Here is a 25,020-nt window from a genome sequence, read left to right as displayed (position 1 = left end):
AGGCAGCCTGGGCCAGGAAGGGGCACAAGAAAGTGACAGGAAGGGGTTATTTCCAACTTATCCTCCGATCAGCTACTAACCAGATGAACAATGTTCACCCCCATAAAACCCGCCCTTGAAACACCTCCAAATGCTGTACGCATAACACACACCTACCGGGCAGGGTCCCCTGAGAGGGCACAGGGAGGGGCCCCTGTTTGCAGTGGCCGCTCGCCAGCGATCAGGGGCCCTGCTGGGTGAAGCCACTACTCTGGGGGCTCCACAGGAAACATGAGGACCCCAGGGAATTGATGTCTCCTTAAAGTAAAAATCTGTTTTTCACATTGCCATACGTAAGTCTGTCGAGGCAAAGATGTTAGGCTGCACCCAACTAGATTTTGTAGAAAACAGCACAACTGAAGTTAAAAATTGTCCCAGTAACATACGGACTGGGACTGGGTTGCTGACATCCCACGTGTACGCTCCTGGCAGCGACACAGCGACAGTTCCCAGGAGGGGCTGGATGGAAGACGGCCCCCGGGAAAGCAAGAGGCGTTCCTGGAAGGCAGGGACCCGTCCATCCCAGCTGGCCTCCCAGAGACAGCCAGTCTAACCCCCCAAATTTCACGGGCAACCCTGCCACAGACGGGGCAACTGCTCCCCCTTCTTCCCCTCGCACCTCCCCAAAAGTCAACTGGGCATCTTACCTCTGCAAACAGTGGAGAAATAATTGTAGATAAACACTGAGAGAAAGGCCTCTTTGGGATGTCTTTCATCTTGGCGGGCAGCAGGGTGGGGAGAGAGTAATGAGAAATATTTAATACTCACATTTGCAATAATTCAGTGAACTTCAGATACACGTCTGCTGTAGCATCTGCAAAGGACTGTCCTACTGTGTTTTCACTGGACTACGGAGGACTACAGATACCATGCACGGTGGAGAGGCACCAGAGCGCCAGGAAGCGGCACCCTGCGTGGACACAGGCGATGCTGAACTGCACCGCTGGTATGGAGAGGACCTGACTGAGGAGGCCTGGAAATGGCGCGCACACCAGAGCTGGAAGCGGCTGTCCTATGACAGCGCTGCCTTTTGTTTCTTCTGCAGCCTCTATCTGAGCACATAGTGACTGCTATCTGCTTCTCAGAGCGGGATTTGTAGGGTCACCAGGGGACAGCCACTGGTCTGCACTTGCCGAAGAGAAACTACACCACTGTGCTTCAAAACGATCCTAAAACTACTGCTTTTCATTAACTTAAACAGGCACAAAACCAATTCATCAAAATTAAGTACACAGGTACCAAAAGCAATATATTTGTTTTTAAGATTCCTTAAACAACACTCAATCCCCCAATTACGGTACCTTGATGAGTAACACAGGCCTAGTCTCATCAAGAGAGCTGGAAAGTCGTTTCAAACACTAAGCCCACCTCCCCACTGCCCCGGTATGTGCAAGTGTCAGGAAATGCTGATCTGGCAGCAGGGCCAGAGAGCAGCAATCAGCACCGCAGGGCGGACCAGAGTCCAGACTCGCGGGTCGGCCTCGCCGGGGAGTCAGACAGAACATCGTCTCCTGATCTGTCGATTCCCTGACAGCAAAATTCCACAACAGGCTGCGCTGAGGGCCCACAAAGACCACGAAAACAGCAGGCTTCACACAAAAGTGACTCAAAAATGCTGCTGACTGATGCCAAGTGTTAGTCACTCTGCAAGAGCAAACGTACCTTATTTCTTTCTAAATCCGACGGCTGAAGAGCTCCATTCTCAAGACTCTTTGGATCTTTCTCCCGGATCGTGAAGATCCAGTCCCCTGAGTCGCTGCCTCCGGATGCTTGGCCATCTGTGTCCGTTTCCCTTAACACAGAAATGCAGGTGACCCCGTGAGTGAGGGCCAGCTCCACAGGGAGGCTGCGTGGGGAGACCCTGCCCCCCATGCTCCATGCCTGCCTCCGGTCCTGTCCCCTCCCCTCCAGGCCCTCCTGGGCTGCAGAAGCCGACCCCGCCTCCGACCTCACAAAGAGAGACCCCATGGGGATGCGGTTCTCACAGAGCTGCCGCACCCACACCGTCTCTCCCGAGTCTCTTCTCCTGGAGAACAGTCTCCACTGGCTCCGTCCCACCACACCTGAGCGCGCAGTCCTTCTGCTTGCTCAGCGGCGCCCCCTGCCTTCAGCCACAGGGCTTGGAGGCGTCACCTATACTCCACACTCCCACCTCCGTCTCTTACCTTCCACTCACTCCAAAATCTACCCGGCCGAGGCCCCCTGTCCCCTGCCCGCCTCTGGACCAGAAGCTGCTGTTCCCTCCTTACCATCCTGCCTGCGGGCTCACCAGCAAATGCTACCACCGCTCACCCTCCTCCAGAGGCCCTGGGCTCCTGGGGCCACACTGCGCCCAGATCTCCTCCGACCCAGCTTGCCCACAGGCTCTTCCTTCACGCTGGTGTCTCCCAGCATTTGGTCCTCGGCCTCTGGCCCTTCTCCGCAGGTAGGTTCTCAGGGCTCCAGTGACCGTTCACAGAGTGGTGGCTCTAAACCCGTATTGTCTGCCTAGATATCCCGCCTCAACACCAAATCTCGACGCTGCTCTAAACTGGACACATCCTACTGGACATCTGAACGTGTCCCACATCAAACCCAGCTTCCTGTGCCCTGGCCTCCCCAGACCAGCCTCTTCTCCAGTGCTGTCTTCTCAGTGGACCCGCGACACTGCTGAAGCCGGACCGTCCCCACCTGCGGTACCCAGACCCACGGTAAACGTCTGGCCTCTCCCCGCCCGTCTCTTCAGCCCCATGCCCACCACCCTCACGGCTCAACATCAAGACCCCAGCAACGTCCTAGCCTGTGGTTCTCACCCCTGACTCTGCAATGGAATCACGTGGGAACCTTGAAAAATATTCTGGGTCTCCTCCCACTGGCCTGGCACGTGGACCTGGGCCGTGGGTCAGCTTGAAATTCTGACCGAGGTATGAAGGGACGCAGGCGAGGATCTGACTTGCTAAACCTCCACTCCTGACCCCCCCTTCACGGCTTCCCTCTTCCTTCACGCCAGAGCAGTTGGTCCCGCTCTCTCCACCTCTACAAACCCAAATGGCTCCCAGACCTACTTCACCTCTTTAGCTGATGGATTTCCTAGATGCTTAACCTGACACCAGTTTATAGTACCTTCCTGGCACAGAGCGTTTACAACGCCAGGCATATACCAGAACACGACACAGAATCACTAATACCCTCATTTATATGTTTCTAGAAATATATTTAAAGCCATTTCACCTGATCAGTAGCATTGTAAAAGTAGGAGGTATAACGAAGGAAGAAACCAGGTCTAGTTCTTTACGCACAGCTCTGTCACAGATTTTACTCAGAGAAACTCCACTGGCAACGAAAAGAGACTCAAAGACTCCCAAATATAGTCCCATACTAACACAAGAAGCACCGTCAGCCTGGATTTTTTTTAAAAAAAAAGAAAAAAAAACCCCAAAACCCACCCCAACCAAGAGATGAGAATGAACAGGCCCACATCAAGTACGGCATGGGGCTCAGACACGGCCTGGGGCTGGGGACACGCCCCCCGGTCACGGACATCCCGCAGGACTCAGGCCGAGTGGACTTACGTGTCCGAGTCTTCGGAGCTGGAGTCCTCGTGGCTCTGTTCGGCCTTCCACCTCTTGTACCTGTCGATGAGCTCAGTCAAGTAGGATGTTTTCTTTGCGTTGCGGATTATGAACTTGTGCTTCAGTAACTCCTTAGCGGTGGGTCTCTGGAAAACACACCAAACGAAGCAAAGAGAAAAGGCATGAGGTCAAGTTCTCTACATTCTACTTGACTCCACCCCAAAGGACAGAATTCTGCCTCAAAACGCCCAGCAACCAAGCTGATACATAAAGACAGAGTCCTACTTCAAAGTTGTTTCCTTTAAGACTGAGTCAAAGAAGGTCATTTGGCTCCTGTGGGTGGGATCCCGTTCACAGTGTGGACAAGGTATCTAGTACCTAATAGGGTCCTTAACATTCTGGAGGTAACCATCTGATGAAAGCAGGAACCGCCTCCCCAGAAAAATGCATTTACAAAGAAAATGTTGCAGAGCATTTCACAGATCATCATTCAATCATCGCTGCTAACGCTGGCAAGAGAGAAAACATATTCTGTATCACCTGGCTAACTTTCTATCTTACTGCTTGGCTCTATCCTCCCAAACAATAAGATAAATGTTAATTTAAATCCAACTGGAAGAAAGCCAGGAGATACCCGTTCCTTGGACGCTGAAAGGGTACCCACATTCTTAGTCATCAGCCTTCCCAATTCAGAAATGCTGGTCTCCCAGGTCTGCCTTTTTCCTTGTGATCGGGGTGAGGACTTCATCCAGGCTCTGGGCTCAGCACGGCCAGTGAACTCGGCCACTTGCTTTGCCCTTGAGAGTGGCAAACCCAACTATAGGGAGTACGCTTCCCGAGAAAACCACGCAGCCCAAACAGGAGCGGCCAGCGGGAACACACAAATCACGCGAGTCAGACCGTGTCCCCACTTGCTCTGAATTACTAAAGCTTCCTAAACAAGAGCCAGGCTCGCTTCTCAAACGCAAGCCTGCGAAAAACCTGGGTCACTTCAGGCATTTCTCAGTCCCTGTCCACGTGAGTGTCTAATTCCAAGCATCGCATCCTCCCCTCAGGGCGTCTGGGCTAGAGTAGAGGTCGGGGTGGAGATGTGTGCACTGGGCCAGCAAGCAGACACCACAAACACGCTTGTAATGGGAAGATGTGCAGGCACGTGGGTGTGTCTTCTTGGGGCTCGGAACAGACTCCTGATAACAATGTCCCGAGCCCCACGGACACGAAGAACAGCAGCCCGCCCGGCACCCCATGAGTGGTGCGCTCTGCATCCCCTGGAGGTTCTTAGAAAACGCTGCATTCCTCATTGAATTCCATTACCAAAACTGGTACCACATTAGGAAAGCATGGTGCTCTCGTAAAACTAACCACATATTTTTAGATAAGGGTTCGTAAGAAGGCGGGGGGCGGGTGTGGGGCGGGGGGGTTGGTTCAGAAGTTTCAGCCTGACCTTCGGCTAACCCTGCTGGAAAACTCAAACAAAACAAGGACGTGTGGTGCTCCACGCAACCCCAGATACACAGACAACTTTTTTTTTGCTGTACGCGGGCCTCTCACTGTTGTGGCCTCTCCCGTTGCGGAGCACAGGCTCCGGACGCGCAGGCTCAGCAGCCATGGCTCACGGGCCCAGCCGCTCCACGGCATGTGGGATCCTCCCAGACCGGGGCACGAACCCGTGTCCCCTGCATCGGCAGGCGGACTCCCAACCACTGCGCCACCAGGGAAGCCCAGACAACTTTTTTTCAAAAGTCCTAATTCAGAGAGAAAACTAGGCTAAAGCCATGCTGCCATCACTGCCACGTGGCTCTCCCAGAGACAACTCAACAGCAAAGACAGTAAGAAGGAAGAGGGGAAAGCAAGGTGGGCGTACATTCCTATCTCATTCCTCTTTTCCCTCCTGACACATGCCCAGAAGAAACTGAAAACATTTACTTTAAATACCTAATTAGCCATTGTTTTTCAGGCCAGACTCTGCGTTTACTAAAACGGCTAAATAGCCTGACCCTCCGGTATAAATATTAAAAATGTATGATTCCACATATAATATTAAGGAGAACAGTCTTCAAGTTCAATGAGGTATGAGATACTAGAAAATCTGAAAGAAAATAAGTCGATTTTTCATCCTTAAAAGATAAAATAACAATAAAAAACAAATTTGCAATCAAAGCAATTAATCACACCCATTTAGAAAAAGAAAAATAAATGAAATCACGAAGACAGTTGATAATAGTGATTAAAGACATGCCAAGTAAGATGTATCCTGACCAATCAGGCCCCAGAGGAGGAGACGCCCGTTCTGATCTCAAAATACTCACAAAGCTCGGCTCCTTATTCAAACAGGCCTCCACAAACTCCTTGAGGGGTTTGCTGTAGTTTCCTTCCAGCGTCGGGGGGTTGTTCTTTGGAATGAGGAATAAAACCTTCATGGGATGCAGCTCGGAATGCGGAGGCTCCCCCTTGGCAAGCTCGATCGCCGTTATGCCCAGGGACCAGATGTCTGCCTGCAACAGTAAAGCATTCAGAGACATACTTCAGAGGAAAAGCATCTCAACATGCTTCTAAGGTTTTGAAAAGGATACTCATTCTTGACTCAAAATAAGAAAAGATATGCCTTTGGTATCATTTCAAAATAGGCAACACCCAGGCGAAAAGCTAACACACTGAACATCTTCTGCCTCGACATGGAAGACGGCTCTTAACGATTTCTCCTCTTGCCTTTGCTGCTGGAGGTGGGAGACATCCCACGCTCATTTAGGTCCCTGAATCAAGGGAACAGGGAACCCGAGGTGAGCGGGAAGGGCATGTCCGGGGGCCAAAGCATGTTTGCGAACCACCCTGTCCAGCGATGCTCAGAAGCCGGGCCTCGGACGGGGTTCAACACCAGCTCTCCAGCTGGTCCTGCGACCTGAGACAGAACACCCAACCTGTGGAGCCCAGCTCCCTCCTCTGTAAACTGGGACGAACGCTAGGGTGGTCGCTAGGGCGGTCGTGCAAGATGCTTCACGTGGCACCCAGGACTTAGAGAGGATGCCCACACACCCACAGAAGTAGAGAACATCAACCAGAGGCATCCCCACATGCCCATCACAGGGTTTAAGAGCGAACGTGTTATCGCCATTACAGCTTGAAGTAAATCACACGTGTCATGACTTTTTTTCCCCCGAGTACTTCAGTTTGCCAACGTAGGGGCTTTTAGCAACACCTAAATTTAACAATAATTACCCAATATCATGTACTAATTAAATTTTCTCAACTGTTCAAAACAAGTCTTCTCACGGTCTGGTCTATCTGAATCAGGATCCAAGCAAGGCCCTTATGTTGCTCTGACTGGTAGGTCAGCTAAGGCTCTTCTCATCTAGAACTGTCCACTCCCAGTCTCCCCAGTGCCACTGACCTAAGGGAGAAAGAGGCCCCAAACTCCAGATTCCTCTGGCTCCTTCCTGCTGCCATGCACGCGTTCTTCCGGTTCCTCACTTCCGGTTGAGTGACAGGTCAGTTACATCTAGAGCCTTGGTCGTGTTCATTGTCGGCAAGAATCAGGCGCCGGGCGGGGCAGCCGCTGTCCAGCTGCCCAACCCTCCTGCCCGGCCCAGGCTGTGGCCACACCTGCTCAGTGCAGAGATGAATGGGTTCCCTGACCGTGTGCTGGGAATGAGAAGCGTTCTGGTTGGCAGGCTTTCTCACAAGCCGAAACCAAGACACAGCAAAGAAGACAGAAGCTGAAAAGTGAAGCGGGACCCCACAGGCAGGCAAAGAACGGGGCGAGGGGCACGGCCTCCTGCACTCGGCCTACACGACCTCCCTGCTCCCGTCACAGCACCGCAAACCCATCCTACTTCCAGGCAATTACGTCAGAACCTAACACATCCCTCACTCCCAACTCCACGGCAGGGAAATTGAAAGGCTGGAACACTGAGCAGGTCACCCCAGGACCCAGACGTTCCCAACCTTTAACAACCTAGAGAGGATTCACCTGCCACGTTCCCACAATCCTAGGACGTACGAGAAGTCCTAGCAACAATCTCCCCCGGGCAGCAGTGGGTGGGGACGATGCCCAGTACACCTTCTACTTCCTTCTGTTCCAGTGAAGGCGGGAATAACAGACAGCAAGCCTTGCTGTAAACTCTTTGCACTCAGTTTGTACTAAAGGGATGAATCTGGAAGATCCAGTATTGGGAGTAATGTTCCTACCTTCCTTTCCTCTGCTGGGTGCAGTGAGCATCTGTAACCGTGTCGGCCGCAGGAGGACAGGAGGAAGGGCACAGGTACAAGGAGAAAGGGCGAGTTGCAAGAACAGAGGCAAAAATGACGAGTACACGACTCCTATATGGTAGCGGTTCCTTTCTCAAGTCTGTGCAACTCCGCAGCTGCCTGCCTCTCTTGGATTTCATTCAACTGCTACCGTTTGCTAAGCCTGCCACTCGACAACAATCTGGCTTATGGCCATGTAGATAGAGATGATCCCTGATGGATGCACCTCCAGACCCCCCAGCGTCCCGTAATCACTTAAATACACTCTGTTTCTGGAAAGCCCAGCCAATGATGTTGTCTGCTAGCAGCCTATCATGGGAAACGAGCCTGTGCTCATTTCCTTCAGAGACCTGAGGGCTTGCTATCAGGCTCCGGGCCGGACAACTGACAGGCAGCAAGAATTCAAGGGCCTGCACCTGCTTCCTGTCTGACAATACAGACCAACTGAAGTCGACCGATGTAACAGCCTTCCCAGCCCCACCCATAACGCACCTCCGAGGTCTTCAGAGAAGAGGCACAGGCACTGCTCTCACTTTCTTCCCTGGGGAGGGTCACCAGTAGAGCCACATCAAGACAAAACGTGTGTCACTCCCCCAGGCAGCCAGGCCAGGAGCCCGAGCCTCGGCCCGGCCCGCCCCGCTGAACTTCTCTTTGGATCCTCCTAAATCAGCCAGGTGCCAGGTGTGCCGCTCTCGACCTCTCGGTGCCCTGGGTCCCCTTCCTGCCCCTGGCTTAGTGCAGGGCTGTCCTCCATCCCTGGGACTTCTGTGGGGGGCTCCCGAGAGCTCTTCCTGCCTTCAGCCTCCCTCTGCAGACGTCTAACATCCTGCTGACGAATTTGGAAACCTCGACTGGCACTGGAATAAACGGCAAGCCATTCGGCATCATGTAGCAAAAACCATAAAAACATCCACCCTCGTTGAAACCAATTCATTCCGCTTCTAGGAATCTACCCTAAATAAATCTTATATTCAGAAAACGGTTAAGGCTGCCCACAATATGCAACAGCAGCATTACTTATGCTAAATCTCAGAAGAATGATTACGTGGCTATGGCACATTAACTCACTGAAGTATCAAGTACTCAACAACGACACTGATACAAAAACTCAATTGTACTTTCGATGTTCTAGCACTGTATCTACGGAATAAGGCATCAGACTTAGAACATGCGTCTGGATTTTAAAATAAAAGTTATGTGGGAAAGGTCATTTTCCAAAGCAACTGAGGTGTAAGAAGAGAACTGTTTTACCACCATGTGGGAAAGATAGGAAATTTAGCTACTAAGAGAAAACAAACAGAGGTTTTCAATGTGAGCCTAAGTCCAAAGTTACAAAGGCAGGTGCTCTGAACTGTGGATGTTTCTTTGTGAACAGATGTTTTTTCTCCGTATGTGGTTAGTTCTGGATAGAATTCCCCTAAAAGGGACAACACAGAATTATCTGCTACCGATGAGCAACAGGGGTGAGGGGATGCGAGTGGGGTGCTACCAGTATACAACAACTCTCCAAATCCTTGCAATACCAAGTAAAAGTACGCTGGCTACATCTCTGCAGACAAAATACAATTGAAGTGGCATAAAAAATTTATGTATACCAAATATTGTATCAAGAACCATAAGAGGGGGACTTCCCTGGCGGTCCAGTGGTTAAGAATCTGCGCTTCCACTGCAGGGAGCATGGGTTCAATCCCTGGTCGGGGAACTAAGATCCTGCAAGCTGCACAGCGTGGCCAAAAAAAGAAAAAAGAACCGCAAAAGGAAGAGGGAAAAAAAACATGGAGAACCGCAAGTAACAGTTATAACTAGTCAAAAACATAGCTCATGGATTTAATAGAAACTATTTGCTTAATTAGAGGCAATATTTAGGAACACATTAGCAAGTGGCATCTAGAGGTATAAAACCATTTATGAGCAACTCCATAGCAATACACGGCCCAACCATCACTTCACGCTAGGATAAAACCTGTCATGAGTCCCCAAGCTGGATGCTTTTCCCACTCACGTCCTTCCCCCACCTCCAGGGCGCATTAGCCAGGAGGTGGGTAATTCCTGGTCCTGAAGACGGACCAGGGGAGTCCATGGGCTGGCATCGGGAAAGGAGGGCCAGTCACGTGCCAGTGGACAGGCTAGCCTTTCAGATTCCAACTGACGGCCAATCCCACTGTGTTTCCACTCATCTTTTTTTTTTCCATCAACACATCACTGTTCCCATCTTTCACCATGGTTAGACTGCAAACAGTTATTTCAGACATGACTGGACACCAAAATAACTTAGCTTGTGCTTGGGTACTAGGCCTACAGATGCTTTTCTTTTCATCTCATTTCTTCCGGTACTTTCCAGATTAAAGACTATGTGCTGCTTTTGAGACCAAAAAAAAGGGAAAGTTATTTACAGGAGAACACTGACACTGGCCCCTCAGCCTCTACGGGAGTCGTTTAGTTAACAGGAAGTCTACCACGTTCTTCTCCTCGACCTACAATTCCAGTGCAAACGGCTCTCCTCTCCCCCAGTGGGCTTGGTCTGAAGGTCCTTCCCTCATCTCTGAAGGGCTGAAAAGCCTGCGTCTGTGAAGCCCTCCCCAGATCACTCCGACCTCCTCTCAGCACCCCTGCACCCCGTTCCCTGTCAGAGCGCCCGACATGCAGTGTCGCATTCACTGAAGACGTAGATCTTCACCACAGCGCTGGGCTCAGCTACGGCAAGGACAGAAGGGATGAGTACGGAGAAGGGGACAAGGTTCTCACCCAAGTCTCCAATCCATCCACTAGCACACCATCCTAATATCCTTACAAAGGAAGGGGGAAAAGATGGAGGTTCTTCGTCGAAGACCCCGGCTCCATCGTTGATCCCACAGGCTTCGCGGGGGGCAGAGCGGAGCTCACTTCTGTGGCCCCATCTCCACAGTCTGGGGACTCCTTACACTAAGCCACCCCAAGTCACCTTAAAAAGAATATGCCTCTTCAGGCATATGGGCCAACACGACTTAGACATGCTGTGCTCAGATCAAGCGCCGAGGTCGCCATCATCAGCCCTGGCAGATGACAAGGGGCCAAATGCACCGGCTCCAGAGACGACTGTGTCAAGCAGGGCTCTAGACGCACACACGAGACTTAAGGCCGACACCCCCTTCAGTTCAGGGCCGTGAGGATGCTGGTGAGGCAGGTACAGTCCAGCCTCACCCCAAGCCCACCTGCCTTTGAGAATCAGCACGTGTGCCCCAACGTGAAACTGCTGAGAGCGCCCTGCTTCCCCAGGGCCCCCGGGGCTGCAAGCTCTCGAGCTGTCACGCGGAGACTAGCGGGGAAACTGGCCAGACAGACACGCAAGGACAGACGGGGGGACTGGAAAGAGGCCGAGTGTGCGTACCAGCAGAGCAGACGTGCCCGTCAAAGAGCGTAACTGCCCCGCCAGACGAGCCTCAGACGGGGGCAATCACTGGAAACAGGTCTTTCGTCAGGCACGGCTCCAGACAAGAGCTGCCAGCCCAGGGGCACATCCCCCCACCCTCAGGCCCCAGCCTCCGGCAGCCTTTCCTGACAAACCTCAGGACTCGGGCCCTGAACCTTATCTGCACTTCCCACACCTCCTGCGTCAACAAACCTGGGAAGAGAATTTCACAAACATCTTCACAATGAGTTCCAGCTAAGAGTTGCTGGGTCTGATCCAAGCAAACGGAAGAACTGGCTTTTGCCATAAGCCAGAGTAAAGGGTAAGGGAGGTAAGGGTTTGCACGAAACGTGACACGCTTTCTTAAGCTCCCCAGCCAAGCGTGCATTCCCTGTAAGTTTGCGACAGTGTCTTTTAATCTGCCTTAAAAAACACCGCAGCATCTACTGATCACACGAGAGCATTTTGATCTCGACAGCTCCAGGGAAAAGGTGACAAAGCTTCAAGATGCCATGGGATCGCTACAGTGCAGAGGCCACCTTCAGCAAACACCCAGAGAGGCCCTGCCCAGGAAGAAAGGCGGGGAAGGAAGGTCTCAGGCAGCCCGGACAATTCTTGAAGAAGTGTAAGGTGAGCAGCGGTGAGTAACACTGAAAAGGGAAGATCTCAATCCTGAGTCACAGGGGCCATGGTTGACCAGCTAACTGACCAGAAAGGAAAAGAAGAGAAGAATCAGTGGGGTGTAATCAGATGAGTTAAGAGACTTGGATTCTAGCCCCAGCCCTGCCAAAATCTAGACCTGAGAACTTTGATAAACGGGCCTCAGCTTAAAAAAAAGAGAAGGAACTGAACGCGTAAGTTCCTGTTGAGTCTTCAAACGATACGCCCCCAGGACAAGGAACAACAGCAAAAGCTGCTGCTGAAATCAGAAGTAGCTATGGAGGTAAACCCATCCCAGGGCCAAGGCACTCACAGGCAACAGACACACCAGAGACTAGACAGCTCTGCTATCTTGAGGGTTGAAAACCTAATCGTCACTTATCGGCCATTGGCTACCAAGGCCACGAGGACTCCTATGGGAGTCACGGCCACCATTACAACTCAACAGTGAGAGGGCCGGGTCCACCTCTGCCGCGATGGACACGCACCCCAGCAACTTCCAGCACCAACGCAACAGCCCACCACACCGAGCTCAGGTCCCCAGGAAAAGCTACCCTTACGCTCCGTGTGCGATGCTTCACAAGGTGGGGATCTGCCAGGTACTGAGAAGAGTTCCACTTAAAGAGAAGAAATGGTGTTTGGCATGTCAGTGTACCTGAGTTAAATATTTATTTGCCTAGAAATACCGGTTTAGAGAAGCCTATTCTCTGTGGCCCATGTGGAGATCTCACTGCATTCAGGCGACCGACACAGAGTCGGTGTGGGACGTGAGAGTGAAATGAGGTCTAGGAGGCGGGGGTTCTGGGCTTTTTGAGTCTATATTAAACAGTTTTAGAAAGCTGAAGGGCAACGGGGAAGAAAGAAGACAGGAAAAACTGGGAGAGGGCATCATATGACGGGTAAAAGAGGTTGGAAAAGGGAATCACGGATTTTGCCTCTTGTTGCTAAGGAGCGTCTGAGGACATGATCCCAGCAGGGGGGCATCTAAATGCGAGGACAGGAGGGTGTGCAGCAGCCCGGAGAGCACTCTTCTGCCCAGGTGCCGTGGACTCTCTGTTTCTCCTGTGGGATCCTTTCTGCCCTTGCCCCTTAAATAGTGTTCAGAGTTCTGTCCAAGGCCCTCTGCCCTCCCCCACTGCTCAGGCTCCTCTGGCCCGCCCGCCAAGGCGCGGCCCTCACCTTTGAGTCGTAGGCCGACTGCTTGATGACTTCAGGCGCCATCCAGAAAGGGGTGCCCACGAAGGTGTTTCTCTTTATCTGGGTGTCTGTCAGCTGGCCCGCCACTCCAAAATCCGCCAGCTTCACCTCTCCGTGTTCAGAGAGCAGGACGTTGGCAGCTGTAAAACAGAACCAAAGACGTCTCCTGCCATCATCTCCTGCCGTCATCTGCTGGAGAGTTCCGCCCGCTACCATCTGGGACCAGGCACACGCGTGCCCCAGCACCGTCACGCGCCCGACAAGAACAGGGACCAGGGCTGTGCTTCTGGTGAGACCCCCTCATGGCCCGGCCCACCCACCCAGGCATGTCGAAGGCATACCCACAGGACAACTTCCCTTGAGAAGACGAGCACAGTTCAAACTCTACAACTAACACTCCTTCCTCACCTTGGGTATTTCAAAGGAATATAAACAAGACGTTTTCTCACCTTTAATATCTCTATGAATTTTCTTCTCCGAATGCAAATAATCAAGTCCTTTCAGTATTTCTCTTAATATAGTAGCAATCTGGGTTTCATCTAAAGGGCCAGGTTCTAACTAACAAAAAAAAAAAAAAAAATGATTAAAGTTACTTAAATGATTAGATGAAAAAGTGTGAGATGACAGAACAGAGCCAATGTTAAATGGACGAGAATAATCAAACCTGAAATCTTCTTCACTCCACAACAGAATTAAAACCTAATTACAAGCCCCTTTAGAAAACCCCACAAAGAACCGGGGAACGTGACTTTGCTGGATGAAGCAAAGATGGCTAAGAATCGAAGTCGGGCCAATGAGAACGGCCACGGTCAGCCTGCCACGCCTGCCGGCTGAGCTGGAAGGGATGACAGTCCAGAAAGCAAAAGCCCAGCACCTCGCAGTGCCTGCCAGGGAGGGGACAGAGCAGCCTGGCTCTGTCCTAACAGAGGTGACGGTTATCGCCACAAGTAGTCAGAAAGAGAAGGCCCGGGAGCTGGCTGCTTTCTGAAGCCACTCCGGCACCAGAAGTTCTTACATCTGAATTTTAAAACTTGGGGGAAGAGAGCGGAAAAGAGCTCAATCCCTCATGACTGAATTTTTTTATGTGATATAATATATATACACACGTATGTTATGCAATAAAAACATTATGACATATGACAAAACCAAATGACATAATAATTGCCCGAGGATAAATTTTTCAAGGAAACTCGAAGGAACTGACACTGACCCCTCACTGTTGTTAGTTATACAAAGATGTAAGGCAGACAGGTCAGGTACACACATCCCCACTAAAAGAAAGAAACTCAGACAAGTTCTAGAGCTCAGTTCAAACTGGACAGTACGCCTACCATCACCTGTACAGCAGGGAACTCAACCACAACCAAGCACATAACTACCTCAGCAAAACCACCTAACACTCCACCCAAAGAACTAACAGTGGAAGCGTCAGAGAAAGGGGCACATTTCTAACAATTTAACTTTTCATCTGAATGATGATGTTCGGTATTACGTTTTCAGACTTGACAGTGAATTCCACCATAACCCAAATTCGCACATGTAAGTCAACGGGACGACACAATTCCACGATGCTCACCGAGTAGGTCTGAAAGAGATAGATTTGCTTTAAACCAAAGGGAATGGAAACCAAGACACGCCTTCTGAGGTAGCGTTCTGACGGACACGTACATTTTCTCGGACAGACAAGTCCTGCTGTCTCAGGGCCTTCATCAGTGGGATGGATGGTGGTGGTGGAACAGCTGATCGTTTCTGGGCCCAGGTCGGGGCACAGAGAACCCCCTTCTCACTTCATAACAGCGCAATTGCAGCTGCCCCGCTTTCTGGTCCATCCAGCGAGCTGGTCACAGGCCCAACCTGATCCATGAAAATCCACGAAGCCCGGGAGGAAGGGGGTGTTTCTCGAAGTCGGGGCCACCTCTCTGGGACTCTGGCCCATCTGGCAGCGGGGCCCCCGTGCTCAAGCCACTTTCTTACACTCAGAACCCGGGTGGAAGGGAGGCTCCTTGCTTTTCGTCTCACGGTGTGCTACAGACGCAGAGACAGGTAACTAGTCTCCCAGGAAGTCCTCCAAGTCCTAACTAGGATCCCGCCCGCGACGGCCGCAGACCAGGGCGGCCCACTGCACACTCTGTCCCGCGGAACCTAATTCCTGCCCAAGCTGTCTGACCCAGAGTCTTGTTCTCAAGAAACACATCGAAACGACTGTTCCTAAGCACACAATCCGGAAACCCTGCCTTGTCTGCCGGCTCCACACCTACTCTTGAGTGCACAGAGTGGGGGAATTTTAATACTCAGAATGAGGAAAATGCACTTTTCTCATAGCCTGGGGAAAAAGAGGAAGGAGGCAGAGACGCTGGCGAATTTGCTCTTTATGCCTCGGGGTACAGACCGCAGAAGGCTAACCCCACCGTTCAAAATGCTCTCCCAGAGCGGAGCTTCCATCCCCTCCTCCAGCAGGTTTTCACCCAGGCAGACAGCCAGGAACGTCTGGCTGGACTTGGACTTACCCACCTCCGCCCTCCTGTGATCAAGTGTCTGGAAAGAAACGGCGGAGCAGCCTGGAGTCATCACCAAGGAGAGAGAAGACTGAGGAACACGAACTGAAACATCTTCTGCTGGACCATTTAAGAGCTGGCTCTCGGACTGATATGTATATGTGGTTATGCCCTTTTAAATCTGGCCAATGATTCATAGGCGGGGGCAGGAAGAGAGAGACTCTATTTACAGAGCAGGGAGATCCTTCAAGGTGTCAAAATCCACTGTAAAGGGTATTCAGTTGTCCCCTAGAGCACAGAGCTCCTGGCTGGTGGGCACTCACATGTTCCACCACTAACATTCCTAGGCAGTCTCTTCATTAAGAAGACTGTGGAATCTTCAAATAATCTCTATAAAAGACAGACTCAGAGGGAAAAAAATGTAGACTGCTCCTCTTCTCTGGGTGACCTCTAATTTCCCCTCCCAAACCTGTTTTCCCCTCTTCCTCTGTAATAGACTCTCGGCCTGCACGCGGCCACCCAACTAGAGACCGTATCTGCCGGCCTCTGCAGCAGCAAGTCTGGCCACATGACTGAGTTCTTGCCAAAGGAATGCTTGCAGAAGTGCCCCTTCCCGGTCTTGGCTTTGAAACGCCGGCAGCCAGAGAAGACAAGGACTCAAGACCACGGGAAGCCACCCACCCCTGCAGGGCCCAGAGACCACTGAGCCCACGTGTGGGAGAGAAAGTTCCATCTCGTGTGAGACACTGTTTGGAGACCACCACAACAGCGGCTTGGCCTAAACATAAATGAATATGTCATCTCATTTTTTAAAATTCATGTGGCATAGTCATTTTTAATTTTGTCAAACATCTCTGCCTGACTGAGTGACCAATTTTTGTAGCCTAGCTCCTTCTTAATTAAGATTCCACGGTTGCCCCTTAGATTCTCCTATAATACCGACTCATCTTTTAGTCAGTGAAAAATCTTTCGGTCTCAGGCCCTCTGTTGCTATCCCCATTCCCCTTCTCCCAATTCACCTCACGCTGCTTTATTTTCCTTGTAGCACTTTCCCACATGCGATATAATCAACTGTCTGCCTCTACTTGGAAGCTCAATTCCAGAATGAAAAGAAAGCCAAAAAAAATTAACTATCACACATGTTCACAAGGCAATCCTAGGTGAAGGAAGGCACCATCTTCCTGCCCAGGCTAAGGTGTTATTAAGACTCAATGCTGGGAATTAAACTAATGTCTCACAACCTAAGTAAAAAGGCATGAAAACGAAAATGTAGAGTGAAAAAAGCCACCAAGTCTACAGTATTTCATTATAGCAGCCCCAGTGCATGAAGAGAAAGGATGAATCTAGAGTGAGGAGAGAGCCGGCGAGATCTTCGTGCTCTGGGAAATGGCAGAGCCCTGCCCTTGAACAAGACACCGTCATCCTTCCCTCCACAGGCTTCATGTACAGGGGCTGCTGCAAAGACATACAAACATATCAGCACCGTGCCTCTTAACAAAGAGAGATATTAAACCAAAGCAAGGTGGGGGCTTCCCTGGTGGCGCAGTGGTGGAGAGTCCGCCTGCCGATACAGGGGACACGGGTTCGTGCCCCGGTCCGGGAAGATCCCACATGCCGCGGAGCGGCTGGGCCCGTGAGCCATGGCCGCTGAGCCTGCGCGTCCGGAGCCTGTGCTCCGCAACGGGAGAGGCCACAACAGTGAGAGGCCTGTGTACCGCAAGACAAAAACAAAAGCAAGGTGGGATTTTTCTAAGAAATGCCCCAAATCCATATATTCAGCTACCTGGTAACAAACCTTCATATGCAACAATACTCTGGTTTTTAGAATCTTGTGTAAACATTTAATAGACACTCTCAAAATAATCTTAATAGTCTTCAACATTCAAAAAACTCTTGTATCCCATTATTAAAGTGCATCTTCTTTGAGGACTGGGGTCGGGCCAACAGAAAAGGGATAAGAGATGAAGAAAGATACGACAAAGTCAGAGGGAGGGAAAGGAGAGCGCGGGGTCAGGGCGTTGCAGCTGGTTACAACAAGGTCCGATGTCCAGCTCTATCTGCTAGCTGGCACACCTAACTTCTGAGTATTTCTGTTTCTTCGAGTAAAATGAGACGATTTGGGGACATTCAAAAAGGGATGCCTGGTTCTTGTCACCAGAGCCCCTGATGTGGAAGATGGACGGCAGTTTGCTGGGACTCGCACCATATGGGATTTTAGTTAATAAGTGGAGAATTCGACACTTCCTTCCAACTGTAATGTCTAAAATTTCACAGACTTCAAAGCTCCAAAGAAAGTCACCACTAAATAAATTATTGTGGCATTAAGAATGAATAAACTAAAGCATTTAGAGACTAGAATTGCTGTTCTGAAGGACTCAATGTTGGAAAAGAGTCCCCACAAATCATTTTATACATGCCACAAATGAAATTCACTTAAGATAATAGTAAATCGAATTATACAAAATGAGGCAATTTTCTACATTTCTGTAGTATTTCCCAAAGGAGTAAAAAAAAAAACAAAAATGAAAAGCTCTTTGTGTCATATGTATATTTACAGAAAAGCAGCAAAGGAAGTCATAAAATTCATCCAGCTGCTTTGCTGCTTTCTCCATTTTAATATCACTGTTTTATACCATATTAAATTTTTTCCCTGAATTTTCCTTTTGACCAATTGCTTTTACGGTTTATAACATTATAACATTGGGTACATAAGCCTTTCAGAGATACATACAGTTCTAGAGGTTCTACCTTTCCCCCAAAATACTAATTGTTACTATTACTGTGAGAAAGTAAACTCCTTTTAACCAAAGGGTATTTCTTTTCTTAGTGAATAAAAATCTGTGTCAACTGTAACCACCAAAAAACGCTAGCTTCCTTCAGCTGTGAGACCAGTGAAAACTGCAGACCTACCACCCTGACAACCGTCTAGCAAGCAGAACCCACGCTCTAACACTAAAATGATAGATCAGGCCTGACTTGGAAATCACCACTCACCCAAAAGCCCAGCTTTTACAGGACGGGCAGGGAAAGAGTGCTGATCCATTGATTTCACCGCATAACCACGTGGGGATGAAATGTCAGGGGCTAAACAACCGTGTGAGATTTTTAAAATTTTGTTTTGCACATATTGTGTCTCAAGGACGACTTAAGTAATGCCCATGATTTACTGGTTATTTCTGAGCATCTCATCAGAGGCCAACACGTAACCATGTTTTACCACAAGAGGGGAGTTACAGACTGTGACTTTGAGGTCATCTTATACCGGAGCTGCCTCTATCATGTGTGTGGGCTGGACACCTAGGTCCAGACCAGGTAGGAGACACCGCCGCTGGCAGGGGTCCAGCTCCACCACAGCCACACTGGGAGCGCAGCAAGGCCTCTCTGCATGTGCATCCAGTAAACGGAAACACGCGCTCCTGCTCGGCCCAGCGGCTGCTCCCATCTGTGATACCGTGCCCGTCTCTTACCTCTGAAATCAGATTTTAATTTTTAAAAATTCTAGTTCTGATTAATCATAAATGAAGATGTTCCACGCATATTTTAGAAGCGAAGTTACCATCTGAAACGTGAAACAATGATGGGGTACCAGCTCCACAAAAGTTAAAACCAGTTTTAGAAAATAAGAAACTGTTCTTAAGTCAGACACAGCAGGCGACATCCTTCATGGCTGCTTGGAATGAATTCACTGGTTTCCCATGAAATAGCAAAACTGTCTTCAAAAGCAGATCTATATGCAGACGTAAGCTGGGACGAAGTGAGAGAGTGGCATGGACATATACACACTACCGAATGTAAAACAGATAGCTAGTGGGAAGCAGCCGCATAGCACAGGGAGATCAGCTCGGTGCTTTGTGACCACCTAGAGGTGTGGGATAGGGAGGGTGGGAGGGAGATGCAAGAGGGAGGAGATATGGGGATATGTGTATATGTACAGCTGATTCACTTTGTTATACAGCAGAAACTAACACACCACTGTAAAGCAATTATACTCCAATAAAGATGTTAGAAAAAAAAAAGATCTATAATTTACAGTAACATATCAGAAGCAGAAATCCCTATTATAAGGAATAGTTTGGTCCTTTTTTCAGGCAACTTAAAAGGGAAACAGAAATGTAAACAGAATTATCTTTACAAGCAAGACTGACTGAGAAGACCTCTGATGCGTATTAAACATCCAACGTGATACTTACTAGGTCCAGTGCGGAGCCTCCACCAAGATATTCCATTATTATCCATAATTTAGTGTCCTACAGAAAAAACAAAAAGAGAGGCAAATTAGTTTTTTTAATAAAAGCAGAAAAGATTGTTTTAAATAATCTAAGGGTATTTTGCTCTGTCATTTTAGAACTAGAAAATTTATAAATACACAACAGCGAGAAAAGTGCGTCCGAGTGAGAACTGGGTGGGAAGCCTGCACTGTGCCGGAGGGGCCCCGCACCAGACCCCCCCACTGGCAGTGTGCTCCATAGCTACCGCACCAGGGCTCCGAGGGGCGCGCCTGTTTTCACACAACCTCAGTGGGTGATCCTCTGGCACAGAAGGGTTTGGGAACCAGTCCCCAAGGCCAGTACCATGCATACCCATCCCGCCCGGAGCATCAGACAGGAGGCGACCGGAGCACAGCCCTGGGGACGGGCCACCTCCCCCCCACTCCCCCCCGCCTGCAGCTCTGAGATGCGCAGAGGGCAGGTGGCATGGCTGGTGCGGCCTGTCACCCACTGCCTTGCTCCGGAGCTGGGTGGCCACCCTGAAGGCCGCCGTCCCCCCGCTCCGGGATATCCAGGAGAGCAGAGGGGCCCGAGCCTTGCCCCAGTCCTCCAGCCCCCTCACCAGCCTCCGTGTCTTGCGTCTCTTCCGTCTGTCTCTCCTGAAGCCCCGCAGCGCCCATGGCTTCCAGGGCTCTTTTCAAACACAAATCCCAAAGTGCTACTCCCTTGAAAGCCAACAAGCTAGCAAACCACCCAGCCCTCCCGGGGGATGAGGGCACACCGGTGCAGGGTCAGGAACACTTCCTCTGAAGCCTCTGACTGGGCGCCTGGCCGAGCGAGTGCCCACGCCACAGCAGGCAAGCTTGAAGGCTGGGGGGTGCAGTGACCTGCCACGGCCTGCGGTGCCCGGTCCACAGCCTCCGAGCAGGTATGCGAGCACCAGGCTGCTTCCCTGCTAACGCGACACTCTCCGGTTGCTTTCAAGTGCATCAAAAAGAAGAAAAGCAAACAAAACCCTTCCTAGGCTCTTTGGTACCTTCAGGATGGAGCTGAGCCCGAGCTCTTCAGAGCAAGCAGGGCCCTCACCAGGCCCCATCCTCGCTGCTCTCTGGCTCTAGCGATGCTGAAAGATTTGCTCTTCTGGACTGAGGCGCAGTTTCCTCAATCAGGAAAACCCTCACCAGCTCCCCTCCCCGCCCCCCCCCACTTTAGCACCTTTGGTCTGCTCGTCACTTAGATTTGGTTGTCTGTGTTTCCCACCAACAGCAAGCTAAGTGGCTGGGGGCAGCGCCTGGCACTCTCCAGCCCAGGAAAGGCGGCCTGTGGCACCTGTAGCGGAGGAAGGGCAATGATGCTGACTGCGTGTTCACTTCAGGGAGGTACTCATGCCTGCACTACGCTTGTAAAGTAAGTTTCTTTTAAAATTTAAAATTAAAAAAAAAAAAATTTAATTAAATTAAAAAATTTTTTTAAAGAATTTAAAAAGAAAATTAAAAAAAAAATTAAAATAAATCCTGACATCTGGAGTCAAGTCTGTGATATTATAAAGAAACAGCCCAAGTTTTACTGTATGTGGAACACCTTCTCAAGTCTTTAAACGCCCTTGACTCCTGATATGACAAAGACAATTCCAGTCTAGACTGGAAAAGGCACGGAAACCTCACCTGATGTGTTTGGGGTCTACCTGATAGACACAAACATTTACTCACTCAGTATTCATCAGGTCATGGGCACCAGCCTTGAGCAGGCTCCATCACCCCCTGCTTCTGATTTCAAGAGAACTTCCTAGCAGAGAGAGCATTCTCCGGCCCTCCTTTATTTCACAGATACGCCCAAGTCTTCCCCAGGCCAGTACTTCCCGAACACCTGCTCCTGGAAAAGGTCCGTGCTACTCCCTCTAGACACCCCAAAAGCACCTTGCTGGAGAGCAACTACTGCGGGGAACGGCCGACACCATTTTTGACGGCACAGGAAAGCTAAATGGTTTTTCTATAAGGAACTCGGGAGTTTACGTTTCTACTCTCATTCTCTTTTCTACGGCACCGTCTGGCCCAGCTCCCATCCCTTTTACTTTGTGGGTGTTGAGGGTGAGTTCCCTATGAGATCAGCTCCGGCAGGCAGGCTCCCCACCCCGCATCTGCATCTGTGGGGAGCTGGGGCAGAGGAACAGGACACCCTGGGAAACAGTCTGTGCTGACTCGGAGGTTCAGGGTCACCTCGCAGCTTCCGGAAGCAGCGAGACAGGCGACCACGCCTCATCCTCCGTTCCAAAGCTCCAGCTCCCCACTACCTACTAAGGGAGCAAAACAACCCTTTACACGGCTCGCTCTCCTTTCAGGGAGTCGTGACAGGGGACAAAGTGACCTGTTCTCCCGTAACCCTCAGGGGCACTTCAGCAACAGCAGAACACCTGGCAAACCAGGTGCCCCCAGCTGAAAGGCTTTATAAAGCCCGGGCCTTCACTGTACCTTCCTGGAGAGGAAGATGCAGTAAAAAAAGACCAGCCCCGCTTCTCTGTTCATCCAGCTCGTTCCTGGTACTAGACAGGCCAGGGCCTGAACGCTATCCAACACGAGGTCCGCCAGATTTGGGGGGCACTCAGGAAGACAGCACTAGGTCCTTCATTCAGGCCATCGCTTTTTAAAGACTTGGCCAGGTCCTAGGACCCAGGTGCTTTTCTCCCCAGTTCCACCAGTCTGGGAATGGAAACTGCGTCAAGAAAGGTTCCACTGGTCCCACCTCTCAGCTGAACCTGCCTTCCCACCCCACGGGGTGTGCCGCTCACCTCGGCCGCCAAGCCAGCAAGAGAGTGGGGGAAAGCCCTGGGGACGAGGGGTCAGCGGCCTCACCGGCTCTGTGCTCCCCGCAGCCGGTCCCCATGGGGAGCCCGTCTCTAAGGCGGACGCCAGACCTCCAACGACCGGTGAGTCACAGCTCCCAGGAGTGGGCCCCAAACGAGGGGACAGCAGCAGGACCTGCCGGGTCACAGAGGCGGAACCAACTGCCTTTTAAGATGAACCGAAGGATGAGCTGGCACCGGGGCGGGGGTGGAGGGACGGAACGAGGCGGTCAAGTGCGGCCAGCCAGCAGGTAGGGCAGGAGTGAAGCAGCAAGAACCTAACGTGGAGGGCGAGGGGAGGGCCAGAGAACCGTCCATCCTGTAGCCTGTTGATAAACACTTCACACTTCCTCCCAGAAGTCACCGGAGGGCACCAGGGCCCTCGCTCTTACTCAGCCCTCGAGGTGTGCAGGGAACAGGACAGAAGCAGCGAACAAACAGCGCCTGCGCAGCGGGGAGAAGGGCTGGGCTGGGGGGCGGGGCAAGGCTGGAAGGCGGGGCACAGGCGGGGGCAGGCGGCCTCGCTCAAATGGACACGGACAATGCCCACCGACAGAGAGTCCTGGGGGAAGCGGCAGAGGACGGGCTGACAAAGGTATCCACAGGTCCTTCACGCAGCAAGGGTCACTCTCCTTTCTCTTTAATGCAAAACCATCGCTGGTTTTAAAATAGCTGACAGCTTCTACCAAATTCCAGTATGAATTCTCAACTCTGTGGCTTGGCGGACCAACCCGTGCCAAGCACGGACCCACCTGCCTGCTCCTCTCACCTCCAGCTTCTCCCTGCGCCCAGCTCCAAGGCCCGCAGGCTTCTGCACAGCTGCTCCCGCTGCCAGGTGTGCCGCCCGCCGGCCTCTGAGGACAGCATTTGGGGTGACCCTCTCCCTCCTCCGTGCTCCAGGCCCATGCTCTGTCCTCACTGTCCCTGCCTCAGGGAAGGCAGCCCGGCTCACCCTCCGCCCAAGACTAGCCCCACCAGCAGTGCCCTCGGTTCACCCGCCACCTCCCATTCCCACGGGTGACCCCCAGCCCAACCGGTGACCCCATTACCCCCTTGGTCACCTCCCCCAGCACTCTCCCCCTCCACGGCTGCATTCCTCTGGACTCAAGCCTTCTCCTTCTCTAGGCGGACTCTCTCCCACGGTCCCAGCAAGTCCAAGGCTACTGGGTCTGCTTGGCTCCACCCTGTCCTGGCTAGAATTCCCCAACTCTAACCCCTCAGCGGCCGGTTCCTCCTTCTGACCCAAAGGGAAGGGTACGAAGAACAAGCTCTGCCCGCCTCACACGCCGACTGTGACAGAGATGCTGCGGACGTCATGAAGACCAGGGGCGGAGTGGCGGCCTGCGGTGCACACAGGACCTGTGCCGCGTCAGCTGGCCCCGCGCAGCACCTCCAGTGCAGGTCACTCATTCAACACAGGCGCAAGAGGCCTCCTAATCTGCCGCCAGTCACCATCCCAAGTAATAATTTCTACCACCCACCCCCAAGAAGAAACATTCAGAAGGGCGTAAGTGGACCGGCTCAGGAAAGCAAAGATGGGCTCTGAGGGCTGCAGTAAGTGGACCGGCTCAGGAAAGCAAAGATGGGCTCCGAGGGCTGCAGGCCAAGCGCTCCCCGCGGCTCCGTCAGGGTTTCTCCTCTTCGGCACCACCGGCACTTGAGGCTGGATAACCTCTGTTGCGGGGCTGCCCTGTGCATTGTAGGGCGCTGGGCAGCATCCCTGGCCTCCGCCCACTAGAGGCCAGTAGCACATCCCCAGTCCTCAGGGCCAGACACCACCCGTGGCCTCTGGGGGCCAAAGTCGCCCCTGCTGAAAACCACTGAACTGCCCAGTCAATGTCCCTAAGCCTGAAGTGCTACTGCTCAGAAGTGCTGACCGGTTAATCCTCTCCTCCCCTTGGCAAAGCCAGTTGTTATAACCTGCAGCCTCCAGCTAGGAGACCATCACTAACTCACTGTGAGACACCTAAGCTTGGAGTGCCTCAGCCAGAAAAAAATGGCAATAATCTGTATCTCTAACCTCACGGTTCACCTGACAAGAAAATGAGATAATGAATGTGAAAAGCACTTTGCGAAGCTCGGGGTACTAAACACAGGCAGAGTGCTATTAGCCCCCTCAACAGCATCACCCGTAAGTGCCTCGAAATAACCCGGTAAAACCGAAAAAGCCCAATTAACAAGACTAAACGGCATTTCTCTGCATGGGAGTTTCTGAGCGGAATAAAATCTTGAACAATGATTCATCCACATTCTACACTAGAATGAAAAAATAATTACTGCCCTACAGGCCTTGAGGCATGAGTGTTAGAGAAGGATGGTCTGTTCAAGGGACACACGTGACCTGCTCGACCAAGTGACCAAGCACTGTCACGGCCCAGATGCAGAATCACTGACCTCA

The 25,020-nt window shown here is 51.4% G+C and overlaps 1 protein-coding gene across 5 annotated transcripts in view; it reads right to left on the bottom strand.

Annotated features, from left to right (window-relative positions):
* The window catches only part of STK24 (serine/threonine kinase 24), a 101,725-nt gene that overhangs the window by 5,780 nt on the left and 70,925 nt on the right, over nt 1–25,020 (bottom strand). For all 5 annotated transcript variants that reach the window (XM_024739906.1, XM_024739921.1, XM_024739940.1 and 2 more), the window contains exons 3-9: nt 19,766–19,822; nt 13,530–13,638; nt 13,063–13,220; nt 5,900–6,085; nt 3,591–3,736; nt 1,702–1,831; nt 687–755 (exon numbers count right to left, since the gene is read on the bottom strand). In XM_024739906.1, the coding sequence (XP_024595674.1) occupies nt 687–755; nt 1,702–1,831; nt 3,591–3,736; nt 5,900–6,085; nt 13,063–13,220; nt 13,530–13,638; nt 19,766–19,822 (855 nt within the window). The remainder of the gene's footprint in view (nt 1–686; nt 756–1,701; nt 1,832–3,590; nt 3,737–5,899; nt 6,086–13,062; nt 13,221–13,529; nt 13,639–19,765; nt 19,823–25,020) is intronic.

Source organism: Neophocaena asiaeorientalis, unplaced genomic scaffold (genome assembly GCF_003031525.2).
Source record: "Neophocaena asiaeorientalis asiaeorientalis breed wild unplaced genomic scaffold, Neophocaena_asiaeorientalis_V1.1 scaffold9, whole genome shotgun sequence".
Lineage (NCBI taxonomy): Eukaryota > Metazoa > Chordata > Mammalia > Artiodactyla > Phocoenidae > Neophocaena > Neophocaena asiaeorientalis.
This window is presented reverse-complemented; position numbering and strand designations above follow the sequence as displayed.